Raw genomic sequence first — 15,315 nt, forward strand, 5'->3', positions numbered from 1 at the left:
CAGGTACACAGCGTCCCCTATGGCTGCACATACACAGCGCCCCCTATGGCTGCACATACAGTGTCCCCTATGGCTGCAGGTACACAGTGTCCCCTATGGCTGCAGGTACACAGCGCCCCCTATGGCTGCAGGTACACAGTGCCCCCTATGGCTGCACATACATTGGGCTGAGCTGTGAGGGGCCGTCCTGTATGATCACAGCCGCTCTGCTGACCTGTACACATCTCCCCTGCAGGGCCCCTGTACACGGAGTCAGACCCCGCCCCCTGCCTCAGTCTGGACCAATCAGCGCGCAGCAGAGGCGTGTACCAGCCGTGCACCCGTCCTTGCACACACGGCTCCAAGAATACAAAGGGGACACGCTGACCTTCACGTATCCTTTCCTAGAAGCCGCAGTGCCGCCGCTCGGGGTCAGTGTGCACTGCGTCCTGCCGCTGGGTGTACTTTATTAGCCGCTGCAGTGCCGGGCGGATGGAGTGTCCCCGGTGTGGTTGTATACTGGTGTGGCCGCCTCTCCCCGCAGGTATATCCCTGTGTGTAGTTATGTGTGAGTGTGAATGGGGAGCTGTACAGTTACTGGTGGACGGGAACTTTCTGCCTGTGAACACAATGGTTCGGTGCGTCGTATGTATGCTGGGGAGTGACCGCCTCTCGCTGGGTACAGGATGTTAGCGGCGGCTGCGTGCTGTACACTCTAGCTGGCGTTCTCCTCTCCCGTAGCTATGAATCAGCATGCCGTGTATCACAGGTTATTCCCGGACGGTGAACGCTGTTTGATTAGCAGCAGCGGCGTATGATTGCATTCATGACCGGTAGTTATAGGGTTAACAAAGGAGGAAGGTGAGGGGTGACTGTCTCCTATTGGACACTCTTGTGATGACGTAGCTCTACATCGCCAATGGTTGAAGAGCTGTTTTGATTGGCAGCGCTCTGCAGCGAATCGGGGACCGAACACGTTAAACCAATCAGAAGCTGCGGTGGGTGTGTCTCATCGTGCGTGTTATGTACACGGAACTCTGTATGTCGCGCGTACATCCTAGGGATCACGTGATAAGTGGCGTGTACTGGCCACACCCACCGGAGTGACGCTAGGGATAGTGGGAAGGATTGAGCAGACAGTGGAGGCGGGGCAGCCCTGAGCCGGGATCTGTCTATAGTGGTTCTGAGGGAAGCGTCTGGTCGGCAGGCTGAGGGGAATGCTGACTGTATAGGAGGACTAGACACTGTACATTACAAAGCATTGCAATACAATGACACATAACCCTATAATCACTGTGTTGTACTTGTATAGGTAGCCAGCAGTCAAGATTAAAATGTTTTCATTGAAAAAAGTCAAAATTTGTAAACAAAACCCCCACCGTTTCCCTAGAACTAGCAGGGAGAAGCGTGTGGCTGTGCTCTTCACTCCCTGCCTTAGTGGTCATCCAATGCATAGATAGCACAGCAGGCTAGGGAGTAACGGGGCCTCTCCTGGCTACACCTACAGACTGGTGCTGGTCTCAGCCCTGACATCTAGGCTGAACATTACTTAATAATGATAGTAACACTTTAAAGGGCTATTCTGGCAGATACATATAATGTTATAATGGCATCCTTGACACTAACAACTCTCCTGCCTCTGGTCCCTCCTGCCGGTGATTCCTCTTCTCTGTCCTGGCTGGCAGGAAAGTCACCTCTATGGTCACTGATTGGCTGAGTAAATTAGGACAGAGAAGAGGAAGCGCTGATGGGAGGCATTCTGAGCACATTTAAAGGAGAAGTCAGGTGCAAAAATTTTAACGTTATACAAATCACCAATATACACTTATTACGGGAAATGCTTATAATTCTTTTTCCCTGCACTTACTACTGCATCAGGGCTTCACTTCCTGGATAACATGGTGATGTCACTTCCTGGATAACATGGTGATGTCACTTCCTGGATAACATGGTGATGTCACGACCCGACTCCCAGAGCTGTGCGGGCTGTGGCTGCTGGAGAGGATGATGGCAGAGGGGTGCTCAGTGTCTCTCCAGTGCCCTGTGTCCCTTAGTGTCCCCCTGCCATCATCCTCTCCAGCAGCCACAGCCCGCAGTAGTAAGTGCCGTATTGGGCTGATTTCGTTCCCTGCAGCTCGCTGCATGTACCCGCCGTGGCTGCAGCAGCGGTGTCTAGTCACCTCTCTCTCCTTGTCAGCGTGCTTAATGGGAATGAGTGACAGACAGCCTGTTACTGGTGCCTCTCCCTCTCAATCATCCCTGTCGAGCACACTGACAGGGAGAGAGTGGTGACTAGACATGGGTGGGGAGCCACCCAGATGAATACCTGCCACGTGGCAGGGGATTAAACTTAATTTTCTCTGGTATAAAGCTGCTGCAGCCACAACCAGTACATACTACAAGCTGCACAGGAGCTTTATACCATGCTCCAGAGAACAAAATCAGCCTCATTTACCTTCTGCCCTTTAAAGGGGTTGTCCAGTGAAAGTCTCCTTCTTTCAGATCAACTGGTGTCAAAAAGTTATATAGATGGGTAACTTACTTCTATTTAAAAATCAAGAATCTTCTAGTACTTATCAGCTGCTGTATGTCCTGCAGAAAGTGTTGTATGATTTCCAGTCTGACACAGTGTTCTCTGCTGCCACCTCTGTCCGAGACAGGAACTGTCCAGAGCAGGAGAAGTTTTCTATGGGGATTTGCTGCTGCTTTGAACAGTTCCTGTCTTGGCAGCAGAGAGCACTGTGTCAGACTGGAAAGAAAACATCACTTCCTGTAGGACATACAGCAGCTGATAAGTATGGGAAGACTGGAGATTTTTAAATAGAATTAAATTACACATCTATACTGACTGAGTCCCCTCTCAGTCACCCCCAGTCCCCCTTCAGTCACCCCCAGCTGCCCCAGTCACCCCTTATGTATACCTGTACTACTACACCCCTCATCTATACCTGTACTACTATACCCCTTATCCACTATACCTCCACTATTACACCCTACCTAGATGGCTGCACAAAGAAGATCTCCTATACTATATGGAAGCAGAGAGTGGCACATATTTGGGAAAACTACTTATATGGGGCACAGAGAGGGCTTGTTTACTACATGGGGGCACAGGGAGAGCTCTGTTACAGCAGGAAGCAATACAGTTGTCTCAAACGTCATTGAGGGTGCCTTCACACACACACCGGATCCGCAGCAGATTTGATGGTGCAGATTTGATGCTGTGTACAGTTATTTAGATCTAATCTGCTGCGGATCTGCTTTGGATCGGGTGTGTAAAGGCACGCTAAATTAGTATCTGACGCTGCAAGGAGAAAAATGTTTTGTTTAGCAAAAAAGGGGGGGAAGGGAATAAAGATTTAAAATCGAGAATCGTTTTTTTTTTAATCAAGATTTTATTTTTTGCCCATATCGTCCAGCCCTAGTTCACACATTAGCTCAGATGTACAAAAAATGTCCAATTCTTGAAATGAGTCTAGTAGCATGTTAGAAGATCCTAACCTGCTGATATACTGAAAGGGGACAGGGAAGCTGCACGGACCTTTGTTATATCCGTGCCCTGTGGCATTACTGAGTAACTTTCAGGCTATGTTCCTACACAGTATTTTTGCAACCAAAACCAGGAGTGGATTGAAAACACAGAATGGCTATGCACACACTGTTAAAATTGATTGGATGGTCGCCATTTAATGGCAAATAATGGCTGTTATTTTAAACATAGCCTTAGGGTGCCTTCACACACACCGGATCAGCAGCAGATTTGATACTGTGTTCAGTTATTTAGATCAAATCTGCTGCGGATCCGATGTGTGTGAAGCTACCCTTAAACTGTTATCCTTGACATACAAGGCCATCCACAACCTGTCCCCTCCATACATATCACTTGATATGCTGCCATCCCTCAGGCAACATCCAATCCTCCAATTGACCGGCTCCCCCACCAATATCACCATTAAGACCTTCAAGAGCAACCTGAAAACGCATCTTTTTAAATTAGGATACATCCTAAGAGATCTAGTTCTTGAAAGTGTATGGGGACCTTGAAGGGGTACTTTGGACAGGGGCCTTTTTAATGCATGGGAATAGGTCTTCCCGCTTCCGGGTTCTGGTGTTATCAAGTTGCAGGCCTGTCCAGCCAATCAGAAGCTGCAGCGGCTTCCCTCCTCAGTCGCTGATTGGCGACATCCTCAGGACTCAGAAGCGGCCCAGCCCTCTAAGCAGTTGGGCCCTCTCTCCCGATGTACCACTCTGTCATTTACTTCATTCATGTTATTTTGTAATGTTCTGTATGTTAACCCTTAGTCAAGGGCACTTTAAAAATAATGAATATTCATCAATAGACGTTCTGGAGAAGCTGGCGGGCAGGAAGATTGGTGCACTTAAGAGTTAAATTATTGTTTCCAGTGCATCGAGTGCACCAATTTACATATTAACTAGAGTTATTCTGCAGTGTGTTACAATCCCTCGCAGCCAAAGATGAGCTAGCTGTCAGTCTTTCTGTGAGATGGCGGGGGCGGCCTCTGTGACAATGTCACCAGTAAACAAAAGACCGTTTTTACAAAGATGACAGATCAGGCAATGAAGATAAAGGTACTAACAAAATGGTTGCTGAGGCCACCTTCACACATCCCTGGACTTTTTTTTTACTGTCAGGAAACACTGATCAGGAAGCTTCAGGAAACCATCAACCGTGTGTCCTGACAGTAAAAACTGATGGGAAAAAAAGCTATACTCACCTGCTGCAGTGGTGCTCCTGTCCAGCTTCTTTCTCTCTCTTCAGGCTTTGCGAGCGAATGAGTGACATCACTTGTGCACTGTAGCACTGGGGGAGGGGGTGCGCCGTGGCCGGAGGCATCTGTGCCGGAGTTCTAAACAATAATAGGGCATATTCTATTATTTCCAGGCCTATTTTCCAGCACAGACACCCTTCAGGAAAAATCCCGAAGGGTGTCTGTGCCCCATAAGAAATCCAGATAGATTTTCCTGATGTGTAAAGGGGTTTTAGTAAGTCGCTCCTAACAGTCAGCGTATACATGTTATCACTTTCCCTTTTAAATTTAGTTTTGTATTAAAGAAAATATATATATATATATATATATATATATATATATATATATATATATATATATATATATATATATATATGCATCTGATACAACGGTGCTCCTTTATATATGTATACTTTTACTTGTAATTGTTCTAAATGGCTATTTATTGTCATGTTAGTTAATGGCTTTATTGCTTTTTTTTTTTTTTCCTTAACACTTGTCAAAGATATTTCCCAGAAACTTCAACCATCTGAACACGTCGGTAATATATCAGACCACCAGCTCTAAAGAGAAGCAACAAGTATGAAACCAGCCGCTTAAAACACATGAGGAATTGGAATAATTGGTTTGGGGGAGAAAATAAATCTTGTGGGATGAGTTTGCAGCCTGACAGTAGGAATAGAAAATGTTCCCTCCGGAATCTGTGCCACTCATAGAAAAACATCATGACTATATTGAATAATACATCGCCAAGACGGATGACACAACATACTGGAGTATTACTTGGACTTGAATTATTTAGGTGTAATATTCCATTTTATAGACAATCACAAGAAAGCTAATAATAAATACGGTAGATGTTACATTTTTAAAATATTTATTTGCCGGCGGCTGTAGTAACTACTACTTACAAAGTTCAATCCGTGCTTTAGAAGGAATATTTGGATTGAGCATTTCTCCCCAAAATGTCATTCAGTGCCACCATTCTGTTTACGCCTCCGCCAGGGCAAAATGATGGAAAATGTGCCTGTAAAATTGAAAATACCCAAGGCGGTTCAGTGTCTGTTGATGGTGCTACCCCTATCACAGTCAATGGGCAAGGTGTGGCAGTCCAGGGTTGTGAGCAGCTCCTTCATCTTATCTATCAACGTGTGGAGAAAGCAGTAGGACTGGCCGAAGCTGCACTTAATGTTGCCAAGGCGAACAGCAGCCTCCTCAGTGAACTCCAAGGTGAGGTCAGTAGTCTAAAGAGAGTGATGGAAAGGCCGGAGGTTCCAACGTCACCACCGGATATTAGCACAAGATGCAAGTTATCGGAGGAGGAAGAGGAGGAAGAAATTGGAGGAGTTCAGGTTGTTATTGAGGAGCTGAGACAGCTGGGTGCAGCATCTGCCTCCCTAGTTCCCGGCCTTCACCCTCCGGTTCTGGATAGGACAAGAGAAAACTGCTTAACAGCGTGTCCTCCTAGTGAAGCGCCATCCATCCTTAGTCCTGTGCATATGCCGGTAAGTGAACACATACACTGACAGTGTCTTCAGGTTTGACTGCTTCTTTGTCCCCTATGCTTTACACTGACTCACTTTGTGTCGATTAGCCATTATAATCATTGCTGGGTAAAGTAGAAAACATTGATTATGTCATGACAATGGCTCCTGCCAAGGGGTGGGATGTTTTCGGCAACAAGTACCTTGAGGTTGAGATGCTGGAAGCAGGATAACCAGCAAGGTAAGGATCTGAGCACATTTTATAAGGGATAAATATGTTTGCTACATGACTGGGCCATAGACTGTCCAGAACATCTGGTAAAGTGCGGTGATCCTGGTTGGCAGTGGTTAGCACTTACTAAAAATGCAATGCTTTATGAACACCCATTGGTTATTTATGCATGTGGGGAGCAAAGGTTATCCTGCCTGCTCTAATTCCATAGAATAGCTGCTTTAACACAAACTTGAAAGGTCAGTGCTGGCAATGATAGAAAGGTGTCAGAACACCCAGTGCATTACAGATTGCCGAGTAGCTTCAGACCAGACAGTGTGACATTGACACTCGCTCTTTTATGTGAAAACAAACGTAAATTTCTTCTTCACAGGGGACTTTTAACACCTGCGAATGGGTGTAATGGTATGTTAATTTTTGTGGTGAGTTAATGTAAATGGACATAGAGTTACACCTGTGGAACAGGCACAGAAGTTGGGACCCCGGCATTTAACCCTATGGATGCTACTAGTGATGAGCGAATACTGTTCGATCTGATAGATATAGACTTTAAGGGGATCGAATATTCAATTGAGTATTTGGGAGATGTTCGTACGAATATTGAATATTCGAATATTTCACTATTCGCTCATCACTAGATGCTACGGTCTGATCGCAGCATCTATAGGGAGAACAGAGGGAGAAATCTCCCTCTGTTCACCAGATGGTAGCTATGACAACCAGAGGTTTCCAGTGTCATAACTACGGAAGCTGGTCAGGTTCTGACAGGCATAATACAGAGCATTGCAGATCAGCACTGCCATGTATTGTATGTCATGGCAATAAAATAATCACATGGTCAAACTCACACAATGACCGCTGAAATTAGTTAGAAAAATTCCCATTAAAGAAGAAGAAAATTTTGAGCATATTTTACCATTAACCTAAAGTATAATTGGCACAAAAACCAATCTCAGAATGTCCTGGATAAGTTAGTGTCACAGAGCAATAACCACAAAAAGTAAGACTGGTCAGATTTGAAAAATGGGCTCCGGTCCTTGAATAGATTTTTGGCCCCGTTCCTAAGGGGTTAAACCCCACCTGGTACTGTGATTAGTTACACTATATGAAACCATCCTTTTTAATCCAATTGAGCATCTGTGAGATATGCTGGAAAGCCGAGTCTGATCCATGGATGCCACCCCTCACAACTTACACCTTGGTGCAGGATACCACCGGACACCTTCACAGGACTTGCCGCGTTCACACCTTGATGAGTCCGAGGTCTTATGTCAACACGAGGAATGTCTTCACCGTATTAGGCAGCTGGTTTCTTATTATGGCTTATTGAGATGATACATTTCCCTGTTTTGCTTCCACTCCACTAATGGTGGAGCTGTAAACCGGCAATCTGCAGCCACCACTGGGATGCCATGTGGAACCCAATTTCCCTGCAGCCCATCAACAAGCTAGAGGCTAATGTAGATCTGCATCCCATCCTACTGTAGGTTTCTATAAGCATAGCCATCAGTCACGCACTAGCTTTGGATTGTTCTCGTATCAGGACTAAACTGCAGATGTATGGCTAATGTAATGGACGTAATAATCCAGCGATCAATCATCTATAACAATATGTGTAAGATCTGGTCACCTACGTGCTTCTTTATCCACCAGTCTAGTTACTGGCCTATGTTATAGCGGGTTATACTGTACGCCGTCATTCATTTGGCCTTGTGCCCCTCAGCTACATGCCATGAGTATGTGTGCATAAGATATCAGCTCGCAGTCTGTTTATGCTTAGTCTCCATTCTATTGCACTCCAGTGGGAGACACAGTCTGTCACTTTTAATAGGAACAGCTTCTGTTTGCAGCAATTCTGGCAGGTGTGTCATCTTTATACCATCTGTTGTGCACGCTCAAAGCCTGGGTTTCCTCCCTGCCAGCCACCTCTTTGTATTTTAACACTCCATTTACCTATCTAAATTCCATGTTTGGTGCGTTACACTTTTCCTGTACTTAACGGCCTCATTGTATTTTATTTTATTTTATTTTTTATAGGTCATTGATGATTTCTTAAACTCTGAGCCCCCTGCCCAGCGCATTTTAGCTTCCAGCTTTGTGAAGCAGCTGACAGACACACGAGCTCACAGGGATCCGGTGGAAAATCTAAATGAACCGACTCCTCCGGTTGTGAAATCGAGTCATTCCCATATACTTATACAGAAAGATGGCTCCCTTAGTCCAGGAGGGTTGATTGTGGCAGAAACGTCACCTGATTCGGGGGAGATGAGGCAGTCAACATCGCCGCCATTTTTTGCTCAATTTTATAGCGGCGTAAACAGTCGGCAGCGCAGCAACGGACAGAAATGTTCTCGTCGAAAACGAGACCTAGTACTATCGGTGAGTTTATTGTATTGTTAGTGTTTATATTGGAATAAGTGAGACCTTCGATAACACACCAGGTTACTCAGATATACTGATGTACTCCAAAATCAGACGTGAGAGCCGTACCCACTGGTGGATATTATGCTGGTATGCACCATCATCAGTATATTCTATCATTTCATGGACCTCTAATGACAAACAAACACACATACTCATAGCATCCTACCTGTATATATTATAGTTACCACATTAGTATGTTTCCTGTTTAGTGTAAATGTATGTATACATGTAAATCTATACACATGCTGATCATGCACACTATAATTTTGCTGAGGTATATAGGATGTTCATGTATGGATTAGGAACTCTTATACCTCCACCTACAGGTCATAAGGCAAAATGACAAGTGCACTTAAAGCCAGTACATTAAAGGGGTTATCCAGTGCTACAAAAACATGGCCACTTTCTTTCAGACTCAACACGACTGTTGCTCCAAACTGTTGTTTGCAAAAAACGGATAAAAAAAACCGGATGCATTTGTGTACGTCCGTATTGATCCCTTTTTTTCCATTGACTTCCATTGTAAAAAAAAAAAAAGGATCAAAATGGATCCGTTTTTTTTCACGGACACAAAAGCGTAGCTGACACTACTTTTCTGTCTGTCAAAAAAAACGGATCTGTTTTATTCCGTTTTTTTTTTTTTTCAATGGAAGTCAATGCAAAAACTGATCAATACGCATGCACACAACTGCATCCTTTTTTTTTTTTTTTTCATCCGTTTTTTGCAAAAAATGGATGGAAAAACGGATTGCAAAAACGCAGTGTGAACCTAGCCTACTTTGGTCATGCTGTAAATCAGGGATTTACATGGATTAACAAAGATTGTTGGCAGAAAATGACCATGTGGTCCATCTCTCCGCTAAACGCTAATGGACAGTTCTGACCTGCCTGTTATGTTGCCTTGATAAAATTAATGCTTTACTTTTGCTTTTTAGAAACTGGTACATAATATTCACAATCACATCTCTAATAACAAGCGCTTTAATGGCTCCGAGAGGTAAGTGTGAGACGTGCTGTATACTTCCTTCCCAGAATCCTTTACTTCATCACATTATCTTTATGAGCCCTATTGTCTCATCACAGCATCAAGTCTTCCTGGAATATTTCAGTTTTGAAGTTCTTGGTGGAGAAGCTGAAGCAAGAGCTTGTGTCCAGCTGCCATCGATATACGGATAAAGAGCTGAAAGGTAATAGAAACAGAAGTTCTAGGAAAAAAGAAATGGTGTACACAAATAAACTGGTGTCAGAAAGTTATACTGATTTTATAAATTACTTCTATTAAGAAATCTCAACTCTTCCAGTACTTATCATCTGCTGTATGTCTTGCAGGACGTAGTGTAGTCTTACACAGTGCTCTCTGCTGCCACCTGTCTGTGAAGGGAGTTGTCCAAAACAGGAAAGGTTTTCTATGAGAATTTGATGCTCCTCTGGGCAGTTCCTGTCATGGCCATGGGTGGTAGCAGAGAGCACTGTGTCAGACTGGGAAGAACACACCACTTCCTGCAGAACATGCAGCAGCTGATAGGTACTGGAAGACTTGAGATTTTCATTAGAACTAATTTACAAATCTATATAACTTTCTGATACCAGTTAATTTAAAAAGCAGGGGCGTGCAAGCCCTCACATTCAAAGACATAGTGGGAGAGATTTGGTGTGGAGTCTGCGGACGGAAATCCTGGCGGAATCTCTGCGTGTGAACAGGCCCTTATGCTGGCTGATTATGGGCAGGCAGGAACCCTCACTGATGATAGTCATTCCATGTAAAAGAGCTAACAGTCGGCTGACAAACGACAAGTCTCTAGCTGATCGTATAGTTTTTGCAGCAGTTTAAACCCTAGGTAATCACCTGCGCATCTTCCCATGTAAATGATTATTGACTTCCCATGTAATTATGGACTATCATGAAGTTAATAGGTCACACAATTAATTGATCCTTGTAATGGCGGCGCTACCGCTGTAGTTTCATCACATCACTGTGAGGCTACAGTGGTAGCGAAACAATTATTGCCTATGATGTCTTGACCAGGTTTTAATAAAGTTGGGACAGGTGAGTGTTGCAGCATTGCTTTTTTTTTTATTTCCATGCTAATATAATACTGGCTGTAATTTAGGATCAGTACAACATGTAATATAATAAGGAAAAAAGAAAAAAACGTGGAGAAGACTACAATGGTTGTAGATACTATGTAGACAATTTATACACAATTAAAAACATAGGGTAAAAACATCAAAAGGTTTTTCAAAGCATACAAAAATACAAAAAATACAAAAAACAGCAGCATAAAATGTCCCAAGATAGATAACTGTGATTGCGAGCTGATGTTTGCAAATGCCAATTTTACTCACGCTATCCGGCCGGATAAGCAGCTATAGTTCAAGAGCCTAGTCCATACGAATGGAACAACCAGATGGTATAATCCTCGGCAGCTGATCTCCCGGACGTCGTGCCGTGGCCACAGCACGTGATGTCCGCTCGTGGTATAATTGGTTGTTCAAGACGCAGAAGTACTCCCAACAGAGTCGTATTGGAATCACAGTTAAAGTAGATTCAGTAGATTCAGTAGGTGTATGATGGGGGTAGTTGTCCACCCGACTGTACTGTGCTAGACGCGTTTCGGAAACTCTCTTTCCATCCTCAGTAGCGAAATGGTTAATTCATTATTAAAGGAGACAATTTATAGTAACGGGAGAATAGAAAAAATGTATAACGAAGTAAAAAGCAAAAAGATGAATGGACGAATATGACCTGGGTCTTTGGTGGATTCTAAAACCTGGATCCTGTCTGTTCGGTTAGAATTCGCACCTGCACGCTGCTTGTTAATCCAGCATCTGGTTTCCAATACGACTCTGTTGGGAGTACTTCTGCGTCTTGAACAACCAATTATACCACGAGCGGACATCACGTGCTGTGGCCACGGCACGACGTCCGGGAGATCAGCTGCCGAGGATTATACCATCTGGTTGTTCCATTCGTATGGACTAGGCTCTTGAACTATAGCTGCTTATCCGGCCGGATAGCGTGAGTAAAATTGGCATTTGCAAACATCAGCTCGCAATCACAGTTATCTATCTTGGGACATTTTATGCTGCTGTTTTTTGTATTTTTTGTATTTTTGTATGCTTTGAAAAACCTTTTGATGTTTTTACCCTATGTTTTTAATTGTGTATAAATTGTCTACATAGTATCTACAACCATTGTAGTCTTCTCCACGTTTTTTCTTTTTTCCTTATTGTGGTTGTTGAAGTGCATTTGGTGTACACTTTGGAGTGTGGACTCTGGTTGTAGGCGGTTTTAAGTGAGTGGGACGCTGTTTTTTCTTTTATCTTTCTCATGTAATATAATATCTTTACATTGCACACGTTTTATGTGGATTAATTCTGTACTAAATTGCTGTTCGGAGGTGGACACTTACATGCAGGAAATATGTCATTCACTTTGAAATTGTGTGTGTGCCCAATATCTTAAGGATTTTTTTTTATTCTGCTTTAGGAGCTTGTGTTGCCTACTTTTTAACAAAAAGAAGAGAATACCGAAATTCTATGAATCCTTTTAAGAGCCTAAAAGAAAAGGAAGAGAAGAAGCTGAGAAGTCGCCGATACAGGGTCAGGACATATAGATGTCTTTTCAGTATCATTTATAAATATCTCTAGTTATGAACTATGCATTAGTTAATGCAAACATTCAATATAAGTGCAGCTCAGTCTGATCATTCACTATCTAGGTACTGGTGGCTGAAGTTGGATGCAGCCCTAGGGAGTCTGGAAAAACATGGGTACAGCCATAGGTCATAGTCTGTATCCATGTTTTCCCAGACTCCCTAGGGCTGCATCCACCTTGAGACATAACTACTCTATAACACAAGTAATAGTCCTAAAGGAGAAGTCCAGCAGGGTGGATGGGGAATAATAGAAAATATTACTGCTCCCAGTGCATGTGCTGCGCTGCATCACGGAGCTCCTGGGCCGCACTGGCTGTCACCTTCTCCCGGATTCGACATCACAGATTTGTGGGATTTAGCCCGCTGAGTCAATCGGTGACTGCAGCTGTGTCGCGCCCCAGTCACTGGCTGGCTAAGTGGGGAATCCATCAGCCGGGTCGTGACATAGCTGGAGAGGAGGTCAGAAGACAGCCGGCAAGGTCCCGGAGCGGGACTGACCCACCGTGACAGGTGACATAACCCTTTTTTTTTTTTTTTTTTAATTGCTTTTTACCCACCACATTTTTGAGATGGGTAAATGATCTCTAAACTTCTCTATCAAGCATCCATGTCAGTGTGAGCCCCAGTGTGTGTGTCTTCAGACACTTAAAGGGGTACTGCAGGTAGAGGTTAAAAAAAATGAAACTTCTGCAGAAGCATATAGCATTGCTTACCTGTCTATCCCAGTTTTTAAACTACCAAAAATCTTTGTTTGGAGTTATTTTGTTCTGTATTGTGTTTCTGTCCTTCCTGGTTGAGCAGTTCCCTGAATGCAATGCCTCCCTCAGCTGATCATCACAGTCCCCCACCCATAACTATCGGTACAATTAGTGCTGCACCTGCTTCTGGCCATTTAGAGATGGTGGATCACTCAGGGGATTGGGGGATCCAGCCAAGCCTCCTGTGACATCACACCCTGCCCCCTGTCTGCATCATCAGCCTGTCCTCAGCAAACACACAATAAGGAGACAAATCTTCCATGCCTCTGTCTCAAAGGTGGGAGCAGGAGACAATGTGAATTGGCACAGGGGCCATTTTTTTCACTTCCTGGATCTCTATCCGCTACCAGTGTGGCAGAACCGCACAGATACGGTAATACATTGTATAGACACATATATATAACTCTTTATGTACGTTTGATAGAAAACAAGTTTTTCTTATCCGGAGTTCCCCTTTAAGACAAATGCAAATAAAAACTGTCACTTTCCATAGGTGGAGTTGTGCACAAATGTGACACGTATTCCTTCTCTTTAAATCACAGGTGTATGTGTGTGGTAATGGTTTTGCTTTTTTTCTGTACAGCTTTTTGCAAATCGATCATGGGGTGTACAGCAGTTTCCTCCAGAAGAACAAGCCCTGTGGGAGGGTGTGACAGAAGAGTTAATGTCGGATGAAGAGGATAGTCTGAATGAGCCTGGAGTCTGGGTTGCCCGACCACCTCGCTTCCGAGCACCAGAGCTGTCCAGGCTCTGTTACAGCATTGACTCCCACTCTAAACATGGCAATAAAACCAATCGCGTTTATGGTGCTCTGTCCGATCGCCTACCTTCCACAGAGATTCAGCTTCTCCCACCACATCTCTATAATCCAGACTGGGAAAGAGAGGGGGAAGAGGAAGAGCTGCAAGGTGGAGAAAGAGGAAGAAAATCCTTTTGTCCTGACCTAAATGCTTTTATACAGATTAAAGTGGAAAAAGATGAATAAAGAACCAATAGACAATGACTAGACTAGAAGTAAAGGACCTGATGTGTGTAACTGAGATGATGTATATGTACAATCATTGTATATGTGCACACAGTGTGGATCCAGCTGCCGGGGTGGGTAAATGAAGTCATCAACATCCACAGTAAAGTGTTATTTTTAAGATACTTGTTTAATGCATGTTATTAGCTATAAGTTATTAGTTATGAGCTTCTATATGGGAAACTAACAACAGATTAGAAGAACCAAACCTGCTATGTCTCTGTAATGCAAGGGATGCGGGGTAAGGCTGCATTCACACATTCTGCGCGGACGTGGAACGCCTGTAACGGACTCTCCTCCGCCCGGGCAGCATCTGTGATAAGATGCTGGGAGCGGGGGAACTGTACAGATAGGGGCCGCAATGTAATGAATCAGCCGTGCAGCGCTGTCATTACAGCGTGGTGCATATCTGTACAGCTCCCCCTCTCCCAGCATCTTATCACAGATGCTGCCCGGGCGGAGGAGAGTCCGTTACAGGCGTTCCACGTCCGCGTTCCGCGCAGAATACGGAACGTGTGAATGTAGCCTAAAAGAGTATAATATTACCTTGATCCGCAGTGGTTTTAAATCTCGTTTTCATTGGTAAGTTATTTAGGGTGTTTGGTGCACTGAGAGCAGTACTTTGCCCTTCATAGTCCTGCACTGTATGTAAGTGGGGGTTTGGGTGGGGGCATAGCATACTATGGAATGTAGCTACAGGAGCAGGGACTATTGTCCTATCAATGCTTCTGTTCAATACTGAGTGGTGATGGGTATGTCATATACATGAATTCTCACTTAACATTTTTAAAGGGGTTGTCCAGCGAAAATCTTTTTCTTATCAAATCAACCAATATCAGAAAATTATATAGATTTGTAATTAACTTCTATTAAAAAAGTCTTCCCAAACTTATTAGCTGCTGTATGTCCTGCAGGAAATGTTTTATTTTCAGTATGACACAGTGCTCTCTGCTGACATCTCTGGCCGAGACAGGAACTGTGTCTCG

The 15,315-nt window shown here is 44.0% G+C and overlaps 1 protein-coding gene across 2 annotated transcripts; it reads left to right on the forward strand.

Annotated features, from left to right (window-relative positions):
* The first annotated feature begins 240 nt into the window (after nt 1–240).
* C3H14orf93 (chromosome 3 C14orf93 homolog) lies at nt 241–14,450 on the forward strand. 2 transcript variants are annotated; one of them, XM_069964201.1, is made up of 7 exons: nt 241–373; nt 5,254–6,253; nt 8,502–8,843; nt 9,824–9,885; nt 9,972–10,075; nt 12,379–12,491; nt 13,889–14,450. In XM_069964201.1, exons 2-7 carry the CDS (start codon nt 5,714–5,716, stop codon nt 14,288–14,290), a joined length of 1,563 nt encoding a protein of 520 aa, XP_069820302.1. In that variant the 5' UTR covers nt 241–373; nt 5,254–5,713; the 3' UTR covers nt 14,291–14,450. The 2 variants fall into 2 exon arrangements, with proteins under 2 accessions (XP_069820302.1, XP_069820303.1); XM_069964202.1 differs by lacking the exon at nt 241–373 and adding an exon at nt 384–523.
* The last annotated feature ends 865 nt before the right edge of the window (nt 14,451–15,315 follow it).

This window comes from Dendropsophus ebraccatus, chromosome 3, assembly GCF_027789765.1.
Source record: "Dendropsophus ebraccatus isolate aDenEbr1 chromosome 3, aDenEbr1.pat, whole genome shotgun sequence".
In the NCBI taxonomy this organism is placed as follows: Eukaryota; Metazoa; Chordata; class Amphibia; order Anura; family Hylidae; genus Dendropsophus; species Dendropsophus ebraccatus.